The 25,678-nt window shown below is 40.0% G+C and overlaps 2 protein-coding genes across 2 annotated transcripts in view; both read left to right on the plus strand.

Moving 5' to 3' along the window:
* NUP133 (nucleoporin 133) overlaps window positions 1-18,191 on the plus strand; it is a 36,586-nt gene extending 18,395 nt beyond the window's left edge. Inside the window, exons 14-26 of the mRNA XM_075748674.1 lie at window positions 748-842; window positions 973-1,197; window positions 2,204-2,326; window positions 3,055-3,154; window positions 4,125-4,367; window positions 5,595-5,728; window positions 7,335-7,493; window positions 8,911-9,046; window positions 10,738-10,856; window positions 12,362-12,442; window positions 14,273-14,337; window positions 16,807-16,895; window positions 17,949-18,191. Coding sequence (XP_075604789.1) covers window positions 748-842; window positions 973-1,197; window positions 2,204-2,326; window positions 3,055-3,154; window positions 4,125-4,367; window positions 5,595-5,728; window positions 7,335-7,493; window positions 8,911-9,046; window positions 10,738-10,856; window positions 12,362-12,442; window positions 14,273-14,337; window positions 16,807-16,895; window positions 17,949-18,085 — 1,706 coding nt within the window. The 3' untranslated portion in view covers window positions 18,086-18,191. The remainder of the gene's footprint in view (window positions 1-747; window positions 843-972; window positions 1,198-2,203; window positions 2,327-3,054; window positions 3,155-4,124; window positions 4,368-5,594; window positions 5,729-7,334; window positions 7,494-8,910; window positions 9,047-10,737; window positions 10,857-12,361; window positions 12,443-14,272; window positions 14,338-16,806; window positions 16,896-17,948) is intronic.
* Window positions 18,192-22,074: 3,883 nt separating this feature from the next.
* ACTA1 (actin alpha 1, skeletal muscle) lies at window positions 22,075-24,747 on the plus strand. The gene is made up of 7 exons (XM_075748675.1): window positions 22,075-22,461; window positions 22,542-22,682; window positions 22,853-23,177; window positions 23,318-23,479; window positions 23,692-23,883; window positions 24,006-24,187; window positions 24,330-24,747. Exons 2-7 carry the CDS (start codon window positions 22,554-22,556, stop codon window positions 24,471-24,473), a joined length of 1,134 nt encoding a protein of 377 aa, XP_075604790.1. The 5' UTR covers window positions 22,075-22,461; window positions 22,542-22,553; the 3' UTR covers window positions 24,474-24,747.
* Window positions 24,748-25,678: the final 931 nt, after the last annotated feature.

A 25,678-nucleotide genomic window follows, 5' to 3' on the forward strand; every position in this document is an offset into this window, starting at 1 on the left:
AGTGTTGCTAATTTTGCTCATAGTGGTAGTTTTGACGTTTTGTACCTTGGTAGTCTTTTGATTTAAAGCACACTTAGAATATACAAAAATTCTGAAATAGGAAAATAACTTGGGCTTTGGAGAACTCTGAGGTGAAATGCTTGTGAGGATAATCATGAAGAAGCTTCCATCATCCTTACTGACTCCTTTTCTGTCCAGACAATCAGTTCCTTAAATAAACTTAGCTGTTCAGATGCAAGCTCATTTGAGGAAGAAGAAAAGTGGTGCAGTGCTGGGCAACCACTTATGTTGTACAGTGGAATTATGCAGGCAACACAGAGTCAATTTAGGTCTGAATGCCTGTTAACGCTTTATTTTGTAGTAGCTGTGGTCTAGGGCATAATAAATTTAGCAATAGCTGGTCTGCAATGAAGATAAATATTTGAATCTGAATCTTACTAAAACTTGAATAAGCTGGTGAGCTGCTATTTTGGCAGCATAATGAATTGAGTGCTTTGAAATAGTTGTACTGGTCTGAAGATAGTTGATTTCTTCTAAAGGCTTTACTTCAGCTATGATAGAGTTCAAAAATCACATTAAAAATAGCACGATAAGCAACATACAAATGTGTGTGCATATATTTTAAAAAGTACTGCTGCAGTAACACTATAGAAATTTATAGAAATATGTTTACCTCAGAGGGGAAAAAAAGTTATCAAAGAAATGAAGATATCAAGTCCTCTGATCCAAGATTTTTTCTGTTTTTAGAAGCAGCTGGTTTCAGCAACACATCTCTCATTCTTCTTCATCAGCTAGAGGATAAGACAAAAGCACATTCCTTCTTCATTGAGTTTCTTCATCAGGTAAAATTCTACTCTTCTTTTGGTATCAGCAGACACAGAGTATTATTTTGTCTTAAAGTAATTTTTCTAGAACACTCTTTAAAGTGCATGTGGTGGTTTGTGGTTTTTTTGTTTCATTTTTTAATAAAAGGTTGGTGTATTTGAACGTCTGGGCAGTTTTCCAGTACGAGGGATTCTGATGGCAACTCGATTGTTGCTCTGTGAGCATGCAGAGAAACTAGCAGCAGCTATTGTTCTCAAGAATCACCACTCCAGGTTGCCTGATCTAGTGAATGCTGCTATACTGATTGCATTGAACAAAAGGGAGTGTGACATTCCACCAAGCCTTACCCCTGCAGATGTGTTCTTTCGAGAGGTAAGGAACCTGTTATTTCTGAATTATTGTGTAGTATCACATGTAGTAAAAGTTGTAATGCTTTAATGTATGCTTTGAACCTTTTCCCTTTAAAAATAAATTCAACTTTACGCAATTTCCCTTCAAATAGGGATGATGTGGTAGTATTTTCCTCACTTTAGTGTACATACTTTTTTAATGTCTGCAGCTGAAATGTGAATTCTGACAAATTTCACGTAGCAGAAGTAAAGTTGTCATGGTTTCCAAATAACCTACATGGATGAGCAATGAAAAAGACCAGTGAAATCCTCTGGCACATCAGATAACGTATGCTAAATTAACATTTTAAGGGGTGAAGAGTATGAAGCTTTCCAGATAGGAGAGCTGCTTTGATGAGCTGTCCTGGATGGAATTGTATCAATGCAGTCTTTCATAATTTTTTGTCCTCTCTAGCATTAGTGAATATTAGATAGTTCTCAGTTTATGCTGCATTACGGTCAAGCGCCTGGTCTTTATTTCTTTCTTCCTTCTTGAGAAGAACTACACACAAAACATTTATTCTTAGGATTTTTTTTTCTGTAGAGGACAGTAGTTGCTAATGGAGAAAAATAAATAAAAAAGAAAATAGAAATAATAGTCTGCTATTTTAAAGCAGGTATGTTATCCAGTATACGTTATCTAACAAAGATTCTACTGCCAAATGTTTCAGAAGAATATTGAGGATTATGCTTAATGAAAGTTTATGAAAATGCCTTCAAAAAAAAGAAGGTTTTTAATTTTTTTTGTTCCTTCCAGATTTAAGTTCAGAAACAAGGCACTTCTTGTATTCTAAGAATTGTATGAAATAGCAGCTGGTGATTTCATTATCTGTTTGGGTAGCTGATACCTTTTAATATTTTAAATAAATATTGATGTGGTTTCTACTAATACTTGTTTATTTTTCTATACAACTCATAACTTGGCTTTCAGGTCTCAGCTGGTAACGGATATGTTTGTGCTCAGTGTAACTTCTGTTTCTATCTTTAAGGTGTCCCAGATAGATTCCATCTTTGAATGCTTACTAGAAGAGGAGGAACAAATCCTGAAAGATATGCCTATTGAATCAATCGAGTGGGCCCAGATAGTTGTCAATGTGAACAACATCATTAAGGTATAGAATCATAGAATGGTTTGGGTTGGAAGGGACCTTAACAATCATCTAGTTCCAACCCCCCTGCCATGGGCAGGGACACCCTCCACTAGACCATGTTGCCCAAAGCCCCATCCAACCTGGTCTTAAACACTTCCAGGGATGGGGCCTCTGCAACCTCTCTGGGCAACCTGTTCCAGTGCCTCACCACTGTAACAGGGAAGAATTTCTTTCTAACATCTAATCTAAATCGACCCTCCTTCAGCTTAAACCCATTACCCCTTGTCCTGTCACTCACTCTGAACTGCATTAACTAAAATATTTGTGGGAGGGGAAGGTGTTTTATTGAAGAGTTGAGTAATTGCAACTTGTTGAGTGCAGTACATCTGAGTTACTGATAGGAGAACAAAAGTGAATGCACTTTTCACATGTCCAGAGATATTAGGAAGGAAAATACAGTCTCATGCAGAATTAGGGACATTCCTTTTCATCCTGAGCCACTGCTAAAGAGAATTTGAGACGTTGCAGTGTCATTGGAAGTTGTGAAAGCATGAGTACAGAGCAAAGAGTGAAGAGCTTATGTTTGAGCACTGAGGTTTCTTGCTCAGTCAGTATGTGCTCTTCTATACAACTGAGAAAGTGGCATAGAAAGAGGGATATTAAAATAATATTTCAGAATTATAAGACAACATTGTTTACAGTCTGTGTATATGCAGGTAGACTTTAAAGTACTTCTTTCCTTTAAACAGGACATGCTACAAGCTGCCTGTCAGTATCGTCAATCTAGAGCCTCTTTATATAAAACAGGAGAGCTTCCAGAAAGAGAACCTGAATATATTCCATGGACAGGTGAGAAAAAGTATTATTACTAGTTTATTAATTATCTATCCTAAACAAAAATACTTTTCATGAATTTCAGAACGTAGAATTTCAATCTGAATGTTAAGCTTACTGTTAAAAGCTGCTACAATGTTGTCAGTAAGAATAGGAGAGGCTAAAGGTTTCATTTGGTGAATGAAATAGAATGAATCGATGAACACTTATTTTGTCCAGTATTGATGAGAATTCTTTAAAACTTGCATTGCAAATTTGACTACAAAAACAAAGTTTGGGAGACAAAGCTGATTTTCTTTATTTATTTTACTATGCACTGGTTCTGGTTGGCAGACCTATGGGATACATAACGTTAAAATGTGATCTGTAACTGTTCTAAAAGGACTGATGATTCTCCACCTAAGTGTTTTGTTTTGATGGTTTAATAACATGAAAAACTATCAGAGCAAATGTTGGCAGAAGCATGTGCTTTCCAGTTGGTGCTTAAGCTTCCCTGTGGCCTCTGTGTATAAAACACACTTGTTTAGTGCTCCCAAGATAAAAATCTTTGGAAAAGCAGGACCCACACAAGCTATTCTGGTGTGTTATGTCTTGATGACTACATCCAAGTATTTGAATCAGGTTAAAAGAAGTTGACTTTTCCTTGCGTGTGTTTTCTACTTTGCTTACAGGTTGTGCAAGCGATTCTTTTCTTCTGAAAAATAGCTGGTATTCATAGTTGACAGTGTAGATCTGTATAGTTCAAGGAGGTGTGTGTGGGGGGTCTGTTCTTTTTTGTTTACTACATTTTGGACAAATTTAATATGTGAAGGTAGATGGGAGTAGGTGTTCGGGGATTTTTTGCTTTGATTTTTAAAAGTAAAATGTTTATTAGCTTTTTTCTTTCTTTCTTTTTTTAATGATACTTAGTAATGTTGTTTGTTATACTTCAGCATAGCTTCCTGTGGTGATAGAATTATTGTTTTAATGTTATTGTTTTCCCAAGCATCTAGTGGCCTTCGTACAGCAATAATCCGTCAGCATGGAATCATTCTGAAGGTGGTCTATCCCCAGGTGGACAGTAACCTCCGTAGCACTGTGGCTGAGCAGTTGGTGGCACTACTGGATTGTTTTCTAGATGGTTATGTTTCTCAGCTGAAATCTGTGGACCGCCCTGCTGATCAAGAGAGATACAGTAATGTGGAAATGGAATATGTGCAGAAAAGATCGGAACTTCTGTCTCCTTTCCGTAAGTACTGTCTGTTTTCCTTAATGCAAAAATCCAATGTTTGCATAGGAAACTATGCAAATCTGATGGAGTAAATGACATCTGTTTATGAATTCTATTTGCTCTACATGCTTGCCTTCAGAGTATAAATGAGTGTTTTTATGATTTAATGGGATATTTACAAAATAACAACAGATGACAGAATTGCGTCCAAGACTGCACCTATGCCCACGCCTTTAATAAGACACTTTGCTGCTTGAATTTTTTTCTTTTGCTAACTTGTTATATTTTTCTGGCAGGAATTTATCTTGTGCCAGCTGGCTGAAAATAGCCTATAAATGGATTTCTAAATGTTTATACTGTTGCTAGTTGACATAAATTTATATGCCTGAAAGTTTGTTTAGTGTTTAACAAGAAAAAGTTACTTTTTGAATCTTGATTATTTAATAATCAAACCTGCTGTTTAACATGTCAGATGTGGTCAAGTCTTTAATGAGTAATTGAAAGCAAGACCTTTTTTTAATTGGAAATAACTCTAAGCAAATACATTTTAGTAAGCTTATAAAGTTGGGGTTTTTTTTAGACTAAAAATGAAAGCTATAAATAGAACATGCTAATAATCACTGTCTTTTAACATTCTTAAACCTTGAGAAAAGTTTCTTAAACTCTCATTGTCAGTTTTACTGACATTCATGGGCTCTGATAGCTTGTAAATACATTTTATATCATTATGTTCAATCTAAAGTTAATATTTCCTGACAAACAAAATTGCCTGTTCTGCTAACTTTTATGTATTTGAACCAAAATGAAAGACTTTAAATAATAGGATTTATATTCAAAATATGTTATCTTTACTTGTTCTACTTGTTATCAAAGGCCTCTGCCTGCTGCTTTGTCACTTTGTGTAATTAAGCGGATATTAATGCAGATATTAATCGTGGGTTAATTTTTTTTTCCTTCCCCCAAAATCACAAATAGCAGATGCTGCTAATTTTCAGAGAAAATAGGATGTATACTGGCGACTTAGTATCCTAGACTTCTCTTCTTCTCTCTTGTATTGTGGGACAGGTGGTAGGTATGTGAGGTTGCATGTGCACAGAGTACAGATGCAGTAAGGTGAATATGTAACTATCTCTGTGATGTAAACACTTGAAACTTGTTTTTGTCTTTCTAGTCTCTGCTCTCAGTCATCCAGCAGCCAAAGATGAACTTGTTTGATGTAACTTCTTTTTCTTCTTGGTTATGTAGTTTCCCTGGGACAGTATCAGATGGCAGCGGCTTTAGCAGAGAAGTACTGTGACTTTGATATCCTGGTGCAAATGTGTGAGCAGACAGACAATCAGGCCAGACTACAACGTTACATGAGTCAGTTTGCAGATCAGGTAACTCTTTTTCCTAATTCCTTTAGATAGTGTTTTATAATACGTTTGCACCTGAAGTGTTGCAAAAGTTATGAGGGGGGTGTGTGTCTGGGTTTTTTAATGCATATGTATTTACATATACACCTTGGAGTCAAGATTCACTGTGCAGAACTCAATGGCGTATTTTACCCTGAGACTACACAAGTCAGCAAAATTACGGGTGCCTGCTGTATGGGCAGTGGCTTTTCATGGGACCTTTTGTGTGTCTCAAACACATTGTCTCACTCTTAACATCTTTTGGCCTTTTGTAACTTCTGAGGTGCTGCAGCACTGAGGTGCTGCAGTCAGTGTACTGTTGTTTTATTAAACTGATGTAATATAAATTTAAGGATAATTTCCAAAAGAGAAGATGAGATTGTTAAATGTATAAATAGAAAAGTAGTTAAGAAGAGTAGGAAGATAGGGATGTTGCTGTGGTCTCTTTTTTTTTTTTTAATTGTCCTGCCAGGTACTTGTTGGACAGTTTTTTCAATGTCTGTCAAAATCTGGTGTAAAAACCTCTAAGTGTGCTGAAAAATTGGAAAGCTTAATAGAGACTACTTGAAGTGAGGGCGACTGGGACAAAAGTTTCCTAATTTGAGAGCTGGTGAGATCAATTTGTTTAGCTTTCCACAACAACTATGGAAAGAGAAATCCTGCTGTCTACAGGTTTCTTAATAAAGTGTACAGAAAGGTTGTTTAGTAAGAAAGCAAAAGTGTTAGTAACAGCAATTATAGTAAACGTTTTTAATAGTGAGGGTTAAATACTCCCACATACTGCTAAAGAAGGGGATAAATTCTCTTCTAGTTCTCTTCAGCTGCCTTTTTTTTTTTTTAAAGGAAAAAAAAACACTTTCTGAAAAGAAGTTACTTTAGCGAATGTAAAGCTGAATAGATCAAGTTTGGTGGATAGAATATCAGACAGTGGCCTCTTCCAACTTAATTTTTTAAATTGTTAATGCAATTAAAATTTAGCATTATTCTAAAATTACTCTGAAAATACTAAGTGAAATCTCAAACATAAACCCTAATTAGTTATGTCATATTGACGTTTTTGAGGATAAAATAGTTGGGTTTTTAAAAAAATAAATATTTTTTTTTAACAATGACTGAGAGAAGTAAGGTTGTAGGTTCAACTGGAGATAGGAGGGAATGTTTCAAAAATGTGACAGCAGAAGCAAACATATATATGAAAGGAAGTAGTAAGCACAGAATTCTGAAATGAAGAAAAGAACAGGTAGAAAAATAAGATTAGGATTGTGGGTGATGTGATACCTGTTTCCATTTTTGTGTGTTAACATGAAGAATTTACATTTGGCACTTCCTTCACTTCCATTGAAGGATAAACCCTGCTGTGTATATCAGCATCTCTTGCACTGTAGCTGATGAATTCTTTAAATGCTGTTTCTATCAGACCTCTTAAGTTTTTTCATCAACAGTGTGTTATTTTTGTGTGTGTATCTTGTTTTGTTAAGCAGGTTCTTACCACATTCTTACCAATTGTATTTTATGAAACATTTTGCCTTGGAAGACAAGCGAGATATTTACATGTAACTTTTAAAATCTACTCATATTCCTTTATCTTCAGAATTTTTCAGATTTCCTGTTTCGCTGGTATTTAGAAAAAGGAAAGCGAGGGAAGCTGTTATCTCAGCCTATTGCTCAGCATGGACAGCTGACCAGTTTCTTGCAAGCTCATGAGCATCTGAGCTGGTTACACGAAATCAATAGTCACGATTTGCAAAAGGTAGGGTTTCTTAATACAACCAAACTGAAATATCATATGTTAAATGAGTCGAGTATACATTCAAGTAGGCAAATTATCTAGTTCTGACTCTTCATCAAAAGAAGACAGCTTATCTAGCTGACTTAAGGGAGAGATGACATGGATTATGAACAGAGGACCAAAAGCCTCCTTTTGAGGCACCATCTGGTATATCATATAAGCCACTGCACCATGTAATGGAAACTAGGGCTGCTTTTCATCCCTTGTTGGTGACTAATATTTTGTATCAAGGAAGTTTTATATGGCCACATGATCACGGCTTTGGTGGAATTGGGAGTTTTACGGTGACTATTAATAGCATCAGATTATCCAGCAAGGGAAAAACTGAAATTTATTTTTCAAAACTAACTGTTTAAAACAAAGGAATTTGGAGGTATCACAAAAATAAAAAAGGTATTGATTACTTTAATCACTCATATTCATAGAATAAAAGCAATATTTTTTAATAGCTAATGTGCATGTGGGTAGGTTAATGGGACATTGTTTTCAAACTTGATTCTTTGTTGCCTTGGAGGCTGCCCAGTTATTCTTTCCCTACTTCCTATTGGTCAGTCTTCCCTTCCTCCTGGTAGATTTATGAATGTATTTCACTTCAGCAAATAAACTAATTCTAAAGAAAAATGGCTTCTTTCAATGCATGTGCACATTTATTAAGCATGCAGAGCATGGAAACATTTATCCTACTGCAGATTATAGGTTGATAATACTTTATGCCCCACACAAAACCTAAAAGCAAACCAACAAAATACCCCAACTAACAACAAAAAAAAAAACCCGAATCCACCCTGAGAGTCTTGTAATATTCCATTTGTGTTGACCAAGGTTTTGTCTTTTATAGCAAAGCACTATGAAGAGGGGACAAGGATTCTAAAATATACAAGTAATTCAGCCTGGATAGTTTATTTCTGAGTAGGTGCTCAGAAATTTTCTATTCCGTTGTCCAACAGACAAATAAATTCTTGCCTAAATGTTTGTTTACTGCAGTGGTTATACGTATAATTCCTGGATTAACAAGTAAATCAATCTGTATGCAAAGTCATCCTGTCAAAGCATATTTGCCTGGCTTTTATGGTGAAGCCTTGAGTAAGATCCCAGAGGTATAATATGTGAAGCTGCAATTTATCCTTTGATCATAAGGTAGTTTTTCCTGATTAATAATGAAAATGGGGTTTGGATGTAATTGGAGTAGAGATCTATATGTCTTCCTGAAGAGTGTAATGCAGAGTTTTAATGTGCAAGTTGTAGAATTTTAAAAATAAGAGTTGTAGTATTACAAACAATACATGGTTGTGAGACTGCAGTTCAGATTAAATCCTTATCTGTTAACCTTCTGATGTTAAACTCTAAACCTGATTTCTAACATCTTAATTAACTTCAGGCTCACAGAACGTTGCAGACTCTAGCAAATATGGAGACTCGATATTTTGCAAAGAAGAAAACACTCCTTGGCTTGAGCAAATTGGCTGCCCTGGCATCTGACTTCTCTGAAGATATACTGCAAGAGAAAATAGAAGGTAAGAAATAAAACTGGAGCAAAGCGAAGAATAGAGTAACGAAGTTATTGAATTAGAATCATGTTAATTTTGCGGATAGTTAATTTATGAGGCTGAGGGCTCTAATGTGGGAAGGATAAATTGGCTGATGATTTTGCTTATTGCAGGAAGGATAAGGAAGAGAGCAGCAGGCAGTAACCTTAGTATTCACCTTCATCTGTGATTTAGGACTACAAGCAAGGGAATTTTGTACCTTTTCACTTGTTATTTATGCCAATATTTTGTGTATGATTAGAAAAAGCTGCACAGTCTTTTTGAGAAATCATTAGACAGTTCTGAAGTAGGTAAAGCTGCATTTTTATGTTGATTAAGGCTGTAATGCATTTTAATGTTAATTAAGTACATTTAAATGCTGCATTTTAATGTACCTGCAAATGTATATATTTGTGATCACTCTCTCTATCTGGAAGGGTTACAGTGACAGTGTTTCATTATGCTCTAGCTGAAAGAATGTTAATGGAAAAAGTAGGAACACCTATTCAGCCTCATGAGCAAATGCAACGGTTCCACTGCTCTGCCATTCCTACCACTTTGGAAAATACCCTTTTCCCAGTACTGTTTGTGCTGCACACATTGCTGTGAGTTCGTGAAAAAGTAATTCTACAGTAATAGTTAAGCTAATCCTGGCCACCAGTGGAAAGCTTTGAAGTATTACTCTAGTTTACTACTCAGGCTTACTTCTATTTATCCATGCATGTTTTGTACAATTTTTAAAAGAAATCCTGTTGAAAAAGGCTGGGGATAATTATGATAACTAAGTAGGCTTCACAAATTATTTTTAGCTTGTAATAATAATATATTTTCTGTCCTTTAAATTATAAAGCATTGCATGAAATCTTGAAGTTGAAATTTGTTTTTCTCACTGCTGTGAGGAAAAACCTATGCTAATGTGAAAAATCTCATCTTTAAATAGGAAAACTATAGAAAAATGAGGAAATCAAAGCTTTATTTCAATAAAGTAATGGACTCTCAAAACTCGATCTGGACTTTACTCTGCTACACATTTCTGTATGACACATGATATAGCTCTTAAAGCGTATGCTTTTTGTGTATCAGTTTTCTATTTATATATAAAGAATAATCATTTCTGCCACATGCTGCATATCCATTTAAACAGATAAAATGCTCCTTTGTACCATGCAATGAGACTTGGGGAGGAGGGGGCGGGCTGTCACATACTGTGGCTGAAATTATTCCATTTTGATTGTTTCCACCTACTAAGTTTATAACCCTGAAGCAGATTATACTGGAAAACAATCAAAAATGAAATAATTCATGAGATGGAGCAGGTCCGTGGCACAAGTCTTCAGCCAAAAGGTACCTCCTAAAAATTGCAGCCAACTTACTTTCCTGCATAGCGCAACAACTTTGCTCCAATCCTATGTATTCATTTTGTGGTTTTGAGAAAAAAGAGTTACCAGTCTGCATCACACTGGAAGCCTGAGTGGAAAGTAAGAACTAGTTCACCAGAATGGCAATATTGAAGTGGAAGTATTCCTGTGCTTCCAGAAAATAGCTAAATAGATAGAATGCTTCATAACAAACACTTGTAGACCTGAAGAATATTGTGACTTGACAGTTATTACTGTTCCATAGAATTTATTATTACATTTTAATAACATTAAACATTTATTTCCTTAAACAACAACAAGAAATATCAGAACAGGAACGCTTTCTGTTACATCAGGAGACACTTCCTGAACAATTACTGGCAGAGAAACAGTTGAACCTCAATGATATGCCAGTGTTATCTGCATGTCAGCTCATTGATGTAAGTATTTCATGTTTTCTTTGTTACACAGGTAAAATTCCAGTATGTTTTCTGCCTCTGTGCGATAAAATAAATGAGAAGATCACAGCTGTCTTTATCCCTTACGTGACTTGCTAAGCACCTAAAGATCTGATATATGAATTTGTTTCTTTGCTTAGTTTCTACCACCACCAAACTTCAGAATGCTGCTTTTAGTTCAAATTTATTTTTGTTGAACATGTGCTTTAGAGTGCTGCTAGGAGAAAAAGTAAATAAAATCAGTGCCAGAAGCTGATTTACTGGTCCGAGGCAGTTTTTGGATATGAGACAATTTTTACGTTCTGTTACATTCTCAGTAGGGCTGAACTCGGAAGGCAGAAGGAACAAAGAATTCCACCTTAGTGGAGAGGGATGCTGCAGTCTAGAAAAAGAAAGGGCTAGAAGCAGGAAGAGGCTTTTGGTCACCTGTTGCAAATAGGCACCCAAAGTCTTTCTATGGTTTTTGTCTGTTGTCTTTTTCAAAAGCACAAAAGCCCCAACCCACACTGAAACAAAACCATGAACTGCTCCAGTACTGGGATCACTAATAATGCTGACCCCCTTTCCGCACCCCTTTCTGGTGGTGGCCAGCAACCAGTAGTCTTACTGTTTCTGCCTTATTGGCAGCATATTTTACCATCCAGCGATGCACAGAAAAATATTCAATGAGCAACAACAATACATTGTAAAACAGATCAGGTGCTGTCTGGGTGTCAATTTTGCAACTCCTTGCTTTTCCTGTATACTGTGGAAAATCAAAAGGTGGTGGTGTGCTTGCTTACATTCTCCTGATTTTCTTAGAACAATGCTAGTAGCAGATTCTGAAGTCGTTACCTGTATCTTTAAGTGAGACTGTCTGTGGAATTAGGGCAGACTAGGAAGTGTCACTTATGACTTGGCAAGCACTGGCACCGTGACAGTTTTCCTTCTGAATTCTCTCTACTGTCAAACCAATGTTTATACTTGCTACTTGCAATGCGAGAATGAAACTTGGAAAGTGTAAATAAAAAGAACATTAATGTTACTTTTCCTTTAAAGTACTAATTTAGACTTTTGTTGGGGGTGTGTGTGAAATACTGGTAGCAAGCTTGTCCACTTTTAAAAGGTGAAAGGCAGTACATGTGCTTCAGTATTGCTTTGAGCTTAATTACTGAAATAATTCTGAGAGCTTATTTGTGGAGCTGAGCTCTGACTACAATGGTCCAGGAATGTTACAGCCTTAAATGGCATTTAAATTTGAAACCTAGCAGCCTTATATCCAATATCATTTGTCCACAGACCATTGTCATGTAGGTGGAATGCTGCTCTAAAACCTTAAGTATATTCCTTACTATAAAAATACTTGCAATTGAATCAAGACATATTTTCATGAAGGTCATGTAAGTGGAAAATACATGGTGGTCTTCCCACAATGAGTTGTCCACAATATCGGTTACATTAGTTTGTAGGCTAAAAATAATTCTCTATGTTAATCTCTCATATCATAGCTATACATATGTGATGAGAACAGAAGGGCCAATGAGTATGACTTCAAGAAAGCTCTTGATCTACTGGAATATATTGATGAGGTAGGAAAAGTTTTTGAAGGATTTCTAATCCTTTTATTTATTTATTATTATTTAAGCTAGGATGGTGCATCTGTAATTAGTTAACATATTAGCTTAGCATACAGTAATTAAAAATAACCCCTGATGTGTTTTTTTTCAGTGTGTTTTTAAGTCACAGGAGACATAATGCCAAATGTGGTTTAGCTCATTTAAGAAAAATGACACTCCTCATCTTCACTTTCCATTTATAGTCTATAGTTTCTTTTTTAGAGCCTTGCTTCCCTGTAGGCTTTCTCCAAACAGGAGAAAGACCATCCTTTTTCAGTAGTTTAGTTCTTGCGTCTTCCCTATTGGCAAGTTCTCTGATTGTCATGACATAATGTGGGATAGTCACCAGCTTTTTAACATGTAAATAGCTTTGAACCACAGACTTGCCATCTCCTTTCTCACTGCATCTCTGCAGTGTTGTACAATCTAGTATCTTGTCAGGAGTAATTTTCCACTAAGCGTGAATAAATCAACTTCTGAGGAGCATCAAACCTGAATTAACAACAGTCTTTGCTAAAAAGTTAGTTGTGTTATTTCAGCGAAAGTATTCCATATGAATTGAAAATGAGAGCTCTCTTCTGGTTATCCCAATTCCTGCTAGTTGGGGTAGGGGTCCAAGTTAAAATCATCTCTGTAGTAGTGCTTTGTGAACACCATTGTGCCATTTTGTTGGCCTTCAATAACTTCGGATTGATAATTATAAATGTCTTTATAATTAAAATGGTTTTAAACTTTAAATTTATTTTAAATTGTTTTTAATTGCATTTCTTTTATCAAATTTAATTTTGAATGACATGTCTTTACTGTTATTAACTAATTTTTGTTTGCTTTATGTATGAGTATGTTTACTTGTCTGTGCATAGTACTATATTTTGTATACTGAGGAAAGAGTATTACTACTTAGAGTAGCAAGTTCCTCTGAGTTAGTTCTCTTTAGTTCAAAAAGAAAATCCAATGCTTTTTTTGATACCTTCCCCCTTCATTTTTACCACATAAATAGTCCAAAAAATATTAAATAAACTTGAGTGAACTCATTTGGTTCTTTTAAATTAGTTTTCTTCTTAAATTTTGTTAAGCACAATTCATGAACACTGAGACAACTATGTTGGTTTTTTTACATCTAAATAAAATAAATGTCACTCTAAAAACATGACATTCAAAATTATTTTTTGCTCAGCTATTTGAGTCTCTAACAACTTGAGTAGAACCTTTCAGCACAAATTAGAGATGGTGGTTTAGACTAGAGTCTAAAAACTAGCTGTTGCCTAGTTTTCCCTGCTTTTCTCTTGCAAAAGTGCAGCATAAAGTTGAGGACCATCCTCTTGCTTCCAGGCTCCTACATGGAAGAATTTGTGGTTTCTCTTATCTCTTATGAGGAGACTTTAAAGCAGATATGATGGTTCAGATATTGAGAGGTGGGAAAAAATATGTGGTAAAAAAAGAGCCTTGACTTCAGTCACCATTTAGCACATTTTAAAATAAAACTTGCCTAGAATACACTGTTTTACAAATTGGTATTTGTTCATTTGCTTTAAAATAGGCCCTTTTTCAAATTGAGGTAGTTAGTCTTCAGCAGTCATGTGATTATGTAGAAAGTCTGAGCCACGTTTTCAAATGGAAGTGAACAGTCTTTGGTTTTCAACAGTCTGATCAGGTCATCTTTTAAAATAGCATGTGTTTAAAAACAACATTCAGTAATTGAAGAATCTAATTAATTGGTATAATCTGTGTGACAGAGTGATTATTTCTTTTAAAAAAAAAAAATTTCAACTTACCTGTCTTTTCTCCTTATATGAATTGAAGGAAGAGGAAGTGGATGTAAACAATCTTAAACTTAAAATTCTCTGTAAGGCTCTCCAAAGAGATGGGTAAGTCCGATATGAATATAAATTACTGGGAGTATTTGTGACATAGCTTTTCCAGAATTACATATTAGTTTACTATTCTCTAGCTCACTGAAAAGATTGAATTTTGTAGTATAAGGTTAGTAAAGTATGAAATATCTGATCTGAATGTGTCTTTTTTTTTTTTATTTGTGAAGTGAAACCCCAGGAAAAAAAAAAATACGCAGTACTTTCTTCGCTTAGCTCACTGGCAACCTACAATGCATTCTCAGCACCTGAGACAGAAATGTACCCGTGCTGCTTTCATTCTTGAACCCTTTGCTAGGGTAAAAGAAATAACTGGTGCCGAAACTAATTTTTATTTTTTTTTCCTCTGAAGTATTTAAAATAGAAGCTTTTTAAGACCAACATGGGCAGAGGTCACTCCTATAAACTTTTATTTCACTTCTTTCTGGTCATTGGACCGCATTGACAAGTTCACAACCTTTTTGAGTTAAAGCTGCGTTCTTGGCTGTAAGAGATCGAAGCCTTAAATACTGCTCAAAAGAGCCATTCTTATGGATGTTCAACACCAAATACAGACTGAATCCAACTGGTCAGAAGATTCTTCTTATCAAGCAGTGCTACTGTTCTCTCCCAGGTTAAATAACTCAAAAATGGCATTTCCTCCTTTTCCTTTCTACTTTTCAGCAGTTAGCCAGCTTTTCTAGCTCCCATTCATCATCCAAGAGGACCTAGGGAAGGAAAGACGAGGAGAGAATACATTCCAAATACAGTGTGCCATTTGTGATTAAAATGAAGATAAGCAGCATTTGGGATCGTACTTATGCCTAGACTAGATTCCAAAGGACAGTGGTCTGTAGAAAATAAATTCCTAGTTGCATGACTAAGTTATTGTCACATGAGACAAATAATATGCAGAAACAGGTTCACATTATTCCAAGTGTTTTCTTCCCTTCCTATTATTTTTCAAAAGAATCCAGTACATGGCACCAGTCCAATAATTGGTTTATATCCTATCCAGCCTGGGCCAAGAACAGAGTTTTGGACATAATATTTAAACTGCTCAAATCACATATAATGCTGACAAAGTTTCGCCCACTCTGCTAGCTAACCGGATGCAATTTGAGATCACTATGTGCTGAATAGTGTTTAGAAAACTTGATGTCCCAGTTGAGTTTCCAGTCCAGCAAGGCTCACAAAGGCTTACAAAGACGTTGATCTCTATTTCAAAAGAGATGGTGTTAACTTTCATCTGTCTGCAAAAGTAAGCATTTGACATGTTACGGTACCTGCTTTTAAGGATGGCATCTGTTTTCTAGCTTAACAGCTACAAATGATGGTAAGGTTCTTGGGTAGAGTGGAGAGCCTCACTGAGTGCGCTCCTCATGTTCTGATAGCGTCCTCACTATCCTCCTCTGTGCCTAAGAGTGATTCGTTGCCTCAAATCCTCCTTCCCCTTCCCTCGCATTCTTCTCAGTAGAATTAAAGATGAAATCCTAGAAGTTTGGAAGTTTAAGTGACATCCAGGGTAAAATGATGGTCTCAGTAAGCTACAGAGGATTTGTCAGGAATAGCTTCTGGGAGCCTGCTCCAGATCTGTTGCAAGTACGTCCCATTGGCCCAAGGAGGTTCATCCTGGTTTAGGGAGTGTTACGAGAACTGGTTTTGTCTGGCAGTTTCACATATGGAACAGGAAATTTTAACAACTGAAATGTTAGAACCACAGCAAAAGGAGGTAGGTTGGTGTTGATTTAACACTGCCACACGTAAATTTCTGCAAAGATGAAAAATTATCATTTAAAATAATCTTTCTCTTACAAGAAAATCCCAAACAGATTTTTCTCACAGATGAGACTCGCATTCTTGAGTCTTCACCTTCGCATTTAATCACAAATGAGACAAACTGTATTTGTTTTGTGTCCGTGTGTGCTGTTACAGGCCTGCAACTTGGATTTTTACAATTTTTTTTCCTTCCTCCTTTCTTTTCTTGGTGTTTGCTTTTTTGGTTTGCTTCAGGTTTTTTTGGTGGTTTGTGTTTTTTTTTTTTTTTTTTCTCCAAATATGTTAGCAAATTGCTGTTCTTGCTTTATTCTACCAAAAAATAAATCTATACTTGCATCATCTCAGTCATAAAATATAATTACTGACATAATTTTTATTTTGATGGATAATATTTTTTATTTTATCAAAGAAACAATGTTTTCTTTTACAGTTTAGAAGATGGGAAGCATTTCTATTGTCCCCCTAACTAGACTATGTTGTAGTAGTGCAATTTTATTGCAGTTTTACTTTTGTAATAAAGAATAATTAACACAAGATAAAAAAAAAAACCCTCTTGCTTTGAGCTATAGCCAAGCACATAACGCTTACTTGTAAACATGTATCAATCACCTTTGATAATTTATCAATTTTTCTGCATATTTTTTCTTGTTAGTTTTCATTTGATTTCATCTGTGCAATTCTTTCCACAAATTATTCTTTGACTTGCAGATGGGCCAGTTCAGATGGTAAAGATGATCCAATTGAAGCATCTAAAGATAGCATATTTGTGAAAATACTACAAAAACTATTGAAAGAAGGTAAAGTGTACTAAATATAACTGAACTTCTTGAAACTGTTTAGTTGTTTCAAAAGCTGCTTAAGATGAATACTAATATAAAAGAAGTAGGTTAATAAATTATCTTCCATATGCATTCCACTAGATCATTACAATGATACGGAGCTAATTCTATCTCTGTAAAATGTTGAAGGGATGAGAGGAGCAGATTTCTTGGTTATAATCTTAGTACCCTCAGATTATTTGCTCAGTAGGGCAGCCATCAGATTTTTAGCAGTTTCTTACTGCACAGTAAAGTATGTCTTCTGGAGTTAGTTAAATATGTATCTTCTGTAAGAAAAGGGAATAATAACTATTTGTCTGTCACTCAGACCTTAAATCTATTTTAGCTTAAATGGGGTTTTTGTTTTGTTTTTCTTCCCAAAAAGCAAAAAAAAAAAAATCCCCAAAAACACCCCACCAAAAAAAATAGAACCTCCCTCCAGTTGAAGCTGGCCATGGAAAGTTATGGCCATGGAAATTACAGCTGGGGGGGGAAGGAGAGGAGAGAAACCATTTAGAGTCAAAGTCCATTTTAAATATTTCTGCATATGAACTTTTTCCGGAACAGAGAAGGCTCCATGTCAAAGATACAAAACTGAAGTTCTTCAGCACAGTTCTACTTTTGTCTGTTCAATCCTGTCAATTTCTTTCCTTTTGTAAGATTCTCACACCTGAAATGCTGCAACTGATGATATAAGTATTTATTATATGATTGATCTTTTTATCTTTTTTTTTTTTAAATTTTGGTGAAGTGTTATGTAAAGACTTGGATTTTAGGTTTAAGGATTTTAAGTTTAATCATAAATTTACTGAGAAGCTCTGTTTAGATAGGAAATATCCTTTTTTTTCCTTCAAAAAAAAATTGAGTTTTACTTAAGCTTTATTGTATTTCTTGACATGTGTAATAGAGTAATCTCAATTCCAAAAGAGTAATTTAACTCTGAGGTAGGCACAGGTGTTTACTTAAAAATCATTTTAACTGCTAATGCAAAGTACTTTTATCAGTGCTGTAATAAAAGTTTTTGTGTTGTAGGAGTTCAGTTAAGTGAATATTTACCGGAGGTGAAGGACTTGCTGCAAGCAAACGAACTGGGTAACTTGAAATGTAATACTTACTTCGAATTTGTGTTAAAGGCAAACTACGAACTCTATGTTCAGGGACAAGCGTGATTCTCACTATTTTTTAAAATATTTTTTTCTAAAGAACTGTTAAATTCATGTATACTTTTTAATGTTCTTTTTTTTGCTAAAACTTTGTAATAAAATCTATATGAGTGATATACTTGGTCTTAAATTTACAGATGTTGACACTTTAGTCAGAGGAGGCAGAGGTGTGTTTTCAGGCAAAAGAAAAAGAAAGTTTTCATTTTCTGTGCCTTTCATAAACTTGCCGCTTCATTTTATATCTTCATTGGTATGAGTCCTGCCTGAGACTCAAAGATACACAGACACACAGGGTGAAATGTGGGACCTGCTGCAGAAGGTGGAAATGTTTGCTCTCACTTCACTGGGGCTGTGATTTCAGTTCAGAGAACATACTGAAAACATTAATGCTGGGTGACTGTATTTATTCTATAAGGTAATTCTAGTCTCTCTTTGTACAAGACTTTTTGCTGTAGAAACCAGGTAGTTTCAATTTTGCATTAAAGATTACTGGCACAGAAAGGGTAACTGGCTTGGCACTGGTCACTCAGCTTGTCCGTGACAGAAAGGAATAAAGCACAGTTCTCATTGAAAGTCCTCTGGTCCAGTAAATATACCATTCTCTCAGTTTATATCTGTAAGATTAAACTTTTTCAAACATTAATATTTTTATCTATTTAACTTTCATTTAAGTTATATCCAGATTTCTAGAATACATATAAAAATGAGATTAACAGCTCACCATGCAGTCATTCACAGCAACTGCTTCAACCTAGGCTCACAAGAAACCTAGAAAGCAGTTACAAAAGTGTGGGAGTCCAGCACGATCTTCCTTACTCAGCAACTTGGTCTCTACTAGTTGATGCTACTAATTTTTTAATTTTTTTACCAATTAGTTATCTCTGACATGGGAATAAAAAAATCCATTTAACTTTTCAATTTTAATTATTCTGATTGGCAGCAGATTTTAATCTTTAAATAAAAGTTACTTTAATCTGTCATGTACCTTCCTTTTGCAAGTAGCTCAATGGCCAGAGAGTGAATGCAGAGCAACTTGCATGCCCTTATGTTTTATTTGTCTGGCTCAATGCCTGCTGCAACAACTTGATCCAACAGCTGAGAAGGTCAGAAGTTAAATTGGTTGAAGAGAATCCAGTTTCTAGTTTTAAAAGCACAGCTCCCCTTCCGTGGCTTCCCCTCCTCCCTGTACTAATACAGTAAGCTGGGCTGAGAGTCTGAACATGTTTGGAAGAATAGATTTATCTAGAGAGGTTCTAACTAATATGGGAAAGAAATGCACTAGCAGTCATCTAAGATTCTTCTAAGAAGCAAACTTTGCTCTTCTGCAGCCTTGCGTGGCTGAGAGAAAGAAGTGCAGGTACAAATCCCAGCTGTGGCTGCAAAGGAGTGGGTCATTTAAAGCTGTAGAAGAATTCCACTTGCTTGTTTAAATGTAATTTTAAAGGTGGCTTCACATGATTGGTAAACTTCACATTTTGGGAGAAAGGGAATAACCTAACAAATGATTGCCACTGTGTTCTCCCTGAACTTTTACTAGACTCTTTAAATTTTGCTTGAAGAGGAATCTCTTCAATTGACCATCCCAGTACAACACTGGGGATATCTCATCCCTTCTTAGACCGTCGACCACCTGTATTCCATTAGGAGCGACAGAAAAAAAGCCAGAAAGCTTGCTTGCCCCAGAAGCAGGCGTTTCTCTTCATCCTTTGCCATCCATCTCTTTCAAAGTGCCTGGCTTATCTGCCGGGATGGGTTTATTCCGGTTGGTGTAAAAGCATTCCCTAGGTTCTCGGGAAACAATCAGCTGTGTCGGCTTCGCAACTAACGTTTTATTCTATCGCTGGGTTGGGAGGCATCTGGCATTTGTACAACAGCTTCCCATCTGACTATTGCCAAAACAGAAGGCAATGAGTTTACTTAAATAAAACCTCATTAAAATAACTTCCATGTCTAAACTTAAGTTTAATGTTCTTCTACTAGGAACATTGAGCTGGTTTGCTGTTCTGTTGGGAAGCTTGAGGAGGCTGGGATTTGGGGCTGCCACTCCTCTCTATCCTGTGCTTCATTATGTAATAGGGCTGTTCTGGGGCAGAAGTCCTGTCTCAGATTACTCCACTGGGATGATGCCTTCATTTACCACTGCATATCAAAGATCATGCCAGAGCTCCAGGTTGTATCCATATGTAACAAAAACAGAAATAAATTTGGGACAAAATTATTTGGGTTTTGGTTAAAAACAGCTCCAGGAGAATGGATAGCTCCTTTTGAATGAGGAAGCATGTGTTGTTTCTTAAATAGTTGCTTTCTCAGTAATGGAAAACAGACATGGTACAGGATGTCCGCACTTCTTTCCTGTGTTGTCACCAGAGTAGCAGGGAAGCTTATCGGTTGTCGTTTGTGATCAGTTGCAGAAGCTGTATGTTGTGGACAGGGATCTTTGTGCCCAGCTCTGCTCTGGAAACTAATGTCAAATGGTTTCTGACTTGGGACCAAAATCAAATTCACTTCATGAATCAAGTTAAATATCGGATCTAAGTGCGGAAAATTATCTTTTACGCAGAACTGTAAGAATTTAACATTGCCATTGGGTATTTTGCTGTAAACTAAATTGGGGTGGAGAGAAAATTAAACAGAAGGGATGGAGTGGGTTTGTGCTTGCATCAGGTTTCATTGAAGGATTAAGAATGTTTATCTTTCAGCAACATTAGGCTTTCTGTTACTTGATTTCTGATTCAACACAACTGACCATATTCTGGAATCCACAATGGAGCGTTGCAGTTCTGTAAATAGATCTGATGGCTGTGATGACTTTAAGTGCTTTCAGGCTTCCGATTTTTGTACTGCCAGTTGTCGATGACAGAACTGAAGAATAATATGAGAAGTTGAAGAACATTATGAGAGAATAGCATGTTTTATCCCCAGTGTACTTTAATACAAAAACTTGAGAGGAAATGAAAATCTGTAGCAGAATGAAATAGGGAGCAGGCAAAGGTAAAAAGGAATGGTGCCAAACTGGAGGGTGCAGAAATCACATAGAGGAGGAGAAAAGCTGTCTGCTTCTCTTGGCCCTTCTGCTCTGCCTTGCAGTGGAGGAAAAAGCTGCAGAAGTGCCTTCAGTTGCAGGAGACTCCTCACAGCATGAGCACTTCTGGCTTACTATTTCTTCCTCCTCTCCTGACTCCCTAAATTTTAAAAGCATTTGCCCTTGGCCAGCTGTGCCTTCAGAGAAGGTCTCAAAGGTTGATTTGCATCAATTCCTTGGCAGGGCTGCAAATCTGCTTCTGCTGCGGCCTCTTCCTTCCATCGGTAACTGGAATTTCTGTAGTCTCCCACATGGAATCTCTGCTTAAATATCCATAGCTGAAGGAGATGAACTCTTCGCTTGCACAGTACCTTCAGCTTATCAGAGATGACTTGCCTGTGAGACTGTGCTCCTTTTGGAAATGGTGAGCCACAGTGATAGCTGGAGGATGCCGCGTTGCTCGGCCGAGCTCAGCAGCCAGCAATGGGTACTCAGTAATGGCACCAGCATTCACGCTACGTCAGGCTTCTGGGATCAGACAGTCACCGGGATTAATGCTTCACCGGGTTTCTCTTCAGGCGTTTGTCTAACAGATGTTATCCCCTGCATTTATTTTTCCATTTTTAAATCACAGCAAAAAAAAAAAAAAAAATGCACGGCTTGATGCGTGAAGCTGTGGCTTTTACACAATGGATTACGTGCAAACCACCGATCTACCTTGTCCCTTCGGCCTCTCTCACTACCCCCTTTCTCCTCCCTGGCGCCCGCCTGTACCTGCGTGTTTAGAAAAAGGTGAGGCCCGTGAGGCCGTATTCTCTTTGCATCCCCAAAGCTGAGAGCTGCGGCGAGTCGGGCCCGCACAGCCGAAGGCCCCGCACCTCCCCCCAGGCCCGCTGAGCCCCGGGCAGGGCCGCGGCCCGCTCCGCCCTCACGCCCCGGCGGGTCCGGGCTCGCTCCGGCTTCCCCCGCGGAAAGGCCCGGACCTGCGCCCGGAGGGGCTGCCGCGGCGGCCCCCACCTGCTTTGCCCTTAACGGGCCCGGCGGTGCCGGGGGATTATTTCGGCCCCGGCCGCGGGGGGGGGGGGGGGGGGGGGGCCGGCAGACGCTCCTTATACGGCCGGGCCCGGCTCACCTGGGCCGCGGCCAGGAGCGCCTTCTTTGGGCAGTGCCGGGCCAGGGCCGTGCCGGGCCCGACGCCCAAATATGGCGACGGCCGGGGCCGCATTCCTGGGGGCCGGCCGCCACCGCAGCCCGCCGCGATAAAAGGCTCGGCGGCCGGCGGCGGCCCACGAGCTACCCGGCGAGGAGCGGGAGGCCTCTCTGCCAGCGGCCCGACGCGTAGAGCCCGCAGCCAGCCCAGGTAAGCCCCGGCCCCGCAGCCCCCTCCTTGCGGCTGCCGGCCGGCTGTGAGGCTCAGCCTGCGCCCCTGTGCCCCCGCAGACAGCCGACACCATGTGCGACGAGGACGAGACCACCGCGCTCGTGTGCGACAACGGCTCCGGCCTGGTGAAGGCCGGCTTCGCCGGGGATGACGCCCCCAGGGCTGTGTTCCCTTCCATCGTGGGCCGCCCCCGCCACCAGGTACGGCGCTGTCCCCCTCCGAGCATCCCCCCAAGCCCTGCCACAGCCATGGCTGCGGGTCCCTGCTGCCTCCCAGCCCTCCGCCCGGAGGGCGGATGCCCGGCCCGCTGGGGAGCCCCATGCTGCTGCCCGTGGAGAGGTTGCTGAGCTCCCCCTTTCCTTCCCTGCAGGGCGTCATGGTGGGTATGGGTCAGAAGGACTCCTATGTAGGAGATGAAGCCCAGAGCAAGAGAGGTATCCTGACCCTGAAGTACCCCATTGAACACGGCATCATCACAAACTGGGACGACATGGAGAAGATCTGGCACCACACCTTCTACAATGAGCTGCGTGTAGCCCCTGAGGAGCACCCCACCCTGCTCACTGAGGCCCCCCTTAACCCCAAGGCCAACCGTGAGAAGATGACCCAAATCATGTTTGAGACCTTCAATGTCCCTGCCATGTACGTGGCCATCCAGGCTGTGCTGTCCCTGTACGCCTCTGGCCGTACCACTGGTGAGTGCAAGTGTCCTGCTGGCCCCTCTTCCCCAAGCAAGGATGCCCAGGACGGATCCCCTCCAGCTGACAAGTGCTCTGCCCCCAGGGCAGGGCCCTTCGTGGGCTGCATCTGACGTGGCTGCTTTTTGTTTCCCCAGGTATCGTGCTGGACTCCGGTGATGGTGTGACACACAATGTCCCCATCTATGAAGGGTATGCCCTGCCCCATGCCATCATGCGCTTGGATCTGGCCGGCCGGGACCTCACTGACTACCTGATGAAGATCCTGACTGAGCGTGGCTATTCCTTTGTCACCACAGGTAAGCACTATTCCCTCCTTCAAAATGTGCCTCCTCGCCTCCAACCCTTGTAGCTCCAGGGATGCTGCAGCCTCTTGCCCCACTGCAAGCCCCGTCTCCCTGTTGGGAGTTTGCGTGTGGTTGGGGGTCTGGAGTCCCAGCAGACCTATGGAGGTGCAAGCGTTCCCTGTCCCTCCTTTGCAATCACTGATGCCTTTGCTTCCCCCTCACAGCTGAACGTGAGATTGTCCGTGACATCAAGGAGAAGCTGTGCTATGTGGCGCTGGACTTTGAGAACGAGATGGCCACCGCTGCCTCTTCCTCCTCCCTCGAAAAGAGCTACGAGCTGCCTGATGGGCAGGTCATCACCATCGGCAACGAACGTTTCCGCTGCCCAGAAACCCTCTTCCAGCCTTCCTTCATTGGTGTGTGTGCCTCCTTCCCTCTCTCCTTCCCCACCAGCTCCCCCCTTTCTGCCAAGTCCTCCCACAGAGCTCTCGTTTTGCGCTTAACACACGCCTGCTTTTCTCTCCTTCCCTGCCCCCAGGTATGGAGTCCGCAGGCATTCATGAGACCACCTACAACAGCATCATGAAGTGTGACATTGACATCAGGAAGGACCTGTACGCCAACAATGTCATGTCTGGGGGTACCACCATGTACCCAGGTATTGCTGACCGCATGCAAAAGGAGATCACAGCCCTGGCCCCCAGCACAATGAAGATCAAGGTAAGGCTGGTGCCTGAAGGACCCAGGTGCAGGAGTGGCCATCTTCTGCCCTCCTGCAAACAGCGTGGGGCTGTGCACGCCCCTGTGCCACCCACCTGCAGTGGGTGCTTCTTCACTGATCTTGGCTCTTGGCTTTTTCTAGATCATTGCCCCACCTGAGCGTAAGTACTCTGTCTGGATCGGTGGCTCTATCCTGGCCTCCCTGTCCACCTTCCAGCAGATGTGGATCACAAAGCAGGAATATGACGAAGCTGGCCCATCCATTGTCCACCGTAAATGCTTCTAAACATGTTTACGTGATCACTTTGCCAACCATGCTCAGGATGACAACCTTCTAGGTTGCAGGCTACCGAGGACCTGCAACAGCCATGTAACTTTCTATTTTGTAACAATTTCTGGTTACTGTTGCTGCAAAGCTCCACATGACACAGTGTATGTAAAGTGTACATAAATTAATTTATTTTACCTCGTTTTGTTTGTTTTTAAAACCAATGCCCTGTGGAAGGAAACAAAAAACTTCAAGAAGCATTAAATCATCAGTCATTCTGTCACACCCCTAATGTGGTTGTTTCTGTCATCATTTGCCGGGCTTCTTCCATCACTCGCTGATGTAGCGCGTCGTCTAACAGTGAGGGCAGTGGGTGGTGGGGCTGGAGCTCCCTGGCAGGAGGAGGACAGGGGAGGGGACAGGACCCCAGCCTGAGGAGCCAGCTTGGGTTACAGAGAGCAGCCTAGGGCTGGCTGTGTGTTGCATCATGCCGTTGCAAGGTGGGTGCTTCCCCCACGACCCAGAAGGGAAAGGGTTAGCTGGACCCTTGGCTTGCAAAGGATTTTGACTCAGACTGCCAAAAAAGTAGCCCTGGCATGCTCATGCAGCTCCAAGCCGTGATGGATGGAGGCAAGGCTGGGGCTGAGGGCAGGTGGCGGGTGCAGGTTAAATAAAGAGCTTTCCACTCCGCTTATGGGAAGCCTGCCTGCCATCACGCTGTCCCTGGGGGGCCGAGGGCAGCCAGGGCCACTTCCTCACCCTGCCTGACACTCTTGCCCTTGCCCCTGGTTGCACATGGAGGCACCACCCCTTCTGCTGCCCTCCAGGTCCCAGATCCTTCACTCAGGGACTCCCTGGGAGTTCAAAGGAAAACTCCAGGGCTTCCCCCTGCTGCAGGCGTTTGCTTGCCCTTTCTGCCTCAGAGGGTGGGGAAGCTGCCCCTGCCTGTCTCACTTCTGTCTTACTGAGGTGGGGGGCCCCAGAGCTTCCACTGTCCACCCCACCAGATGCTCAGGTCCCTTGGGGAGCCACCTGAAAGCCCTGCCAGGCTTGGCGCAGCTCCCTGGGCCAGAGCACGTGTGCAGGAGCAGGCAGCCTTTGGAGGAGGACGCTTCCTGGAGCACAGGGCTCTGGCGGGAAAGTAGTGCTTGAATTTTGGGGTGTCCCTTTGTTGTGGGAGACAGCAGTGCTGGGAAAAAAGATGAGTGCCAGCTCAGGAAGGT

Source organism: Balearica regulorum, chromosome 3 (assembly GCF_011004875.1).
Source record: "Balearica regulorum gibbericeps isolate bBalReg1 chromosome 3, bBalReg1.pri, whole genome shotgun sequence".
Lineage (NCBI taxonomy): Eukaryota > Metazoa > Chordata > Aves > Gruiformes > Gruidae > Balearica > Balearica regulorum.

Coding starts and splice junctions, on each gene's coding strand:
- ACTA1 (XM_075748675.1), top strand. CDS start 22,554: ATGTGCGACGAGGACGAGACCACCGCGCTCGTGTGCGACAACGGCTCC. Junction 22,683..22,852: donor TGGGCCGCCCCCGCCACCAG/GTACGGCGCTGT, acceptor CCTTCCCTGCAG/GGCGTCATGGTGGGTATGGG. Junction 23,884..24,005: donor CTTCCAGCCTTCCTTCATTG/GTGTGTGTGCCT, acceptor CCCTGCCCCCAG/GTATGGAGTCCGCAGGCATT.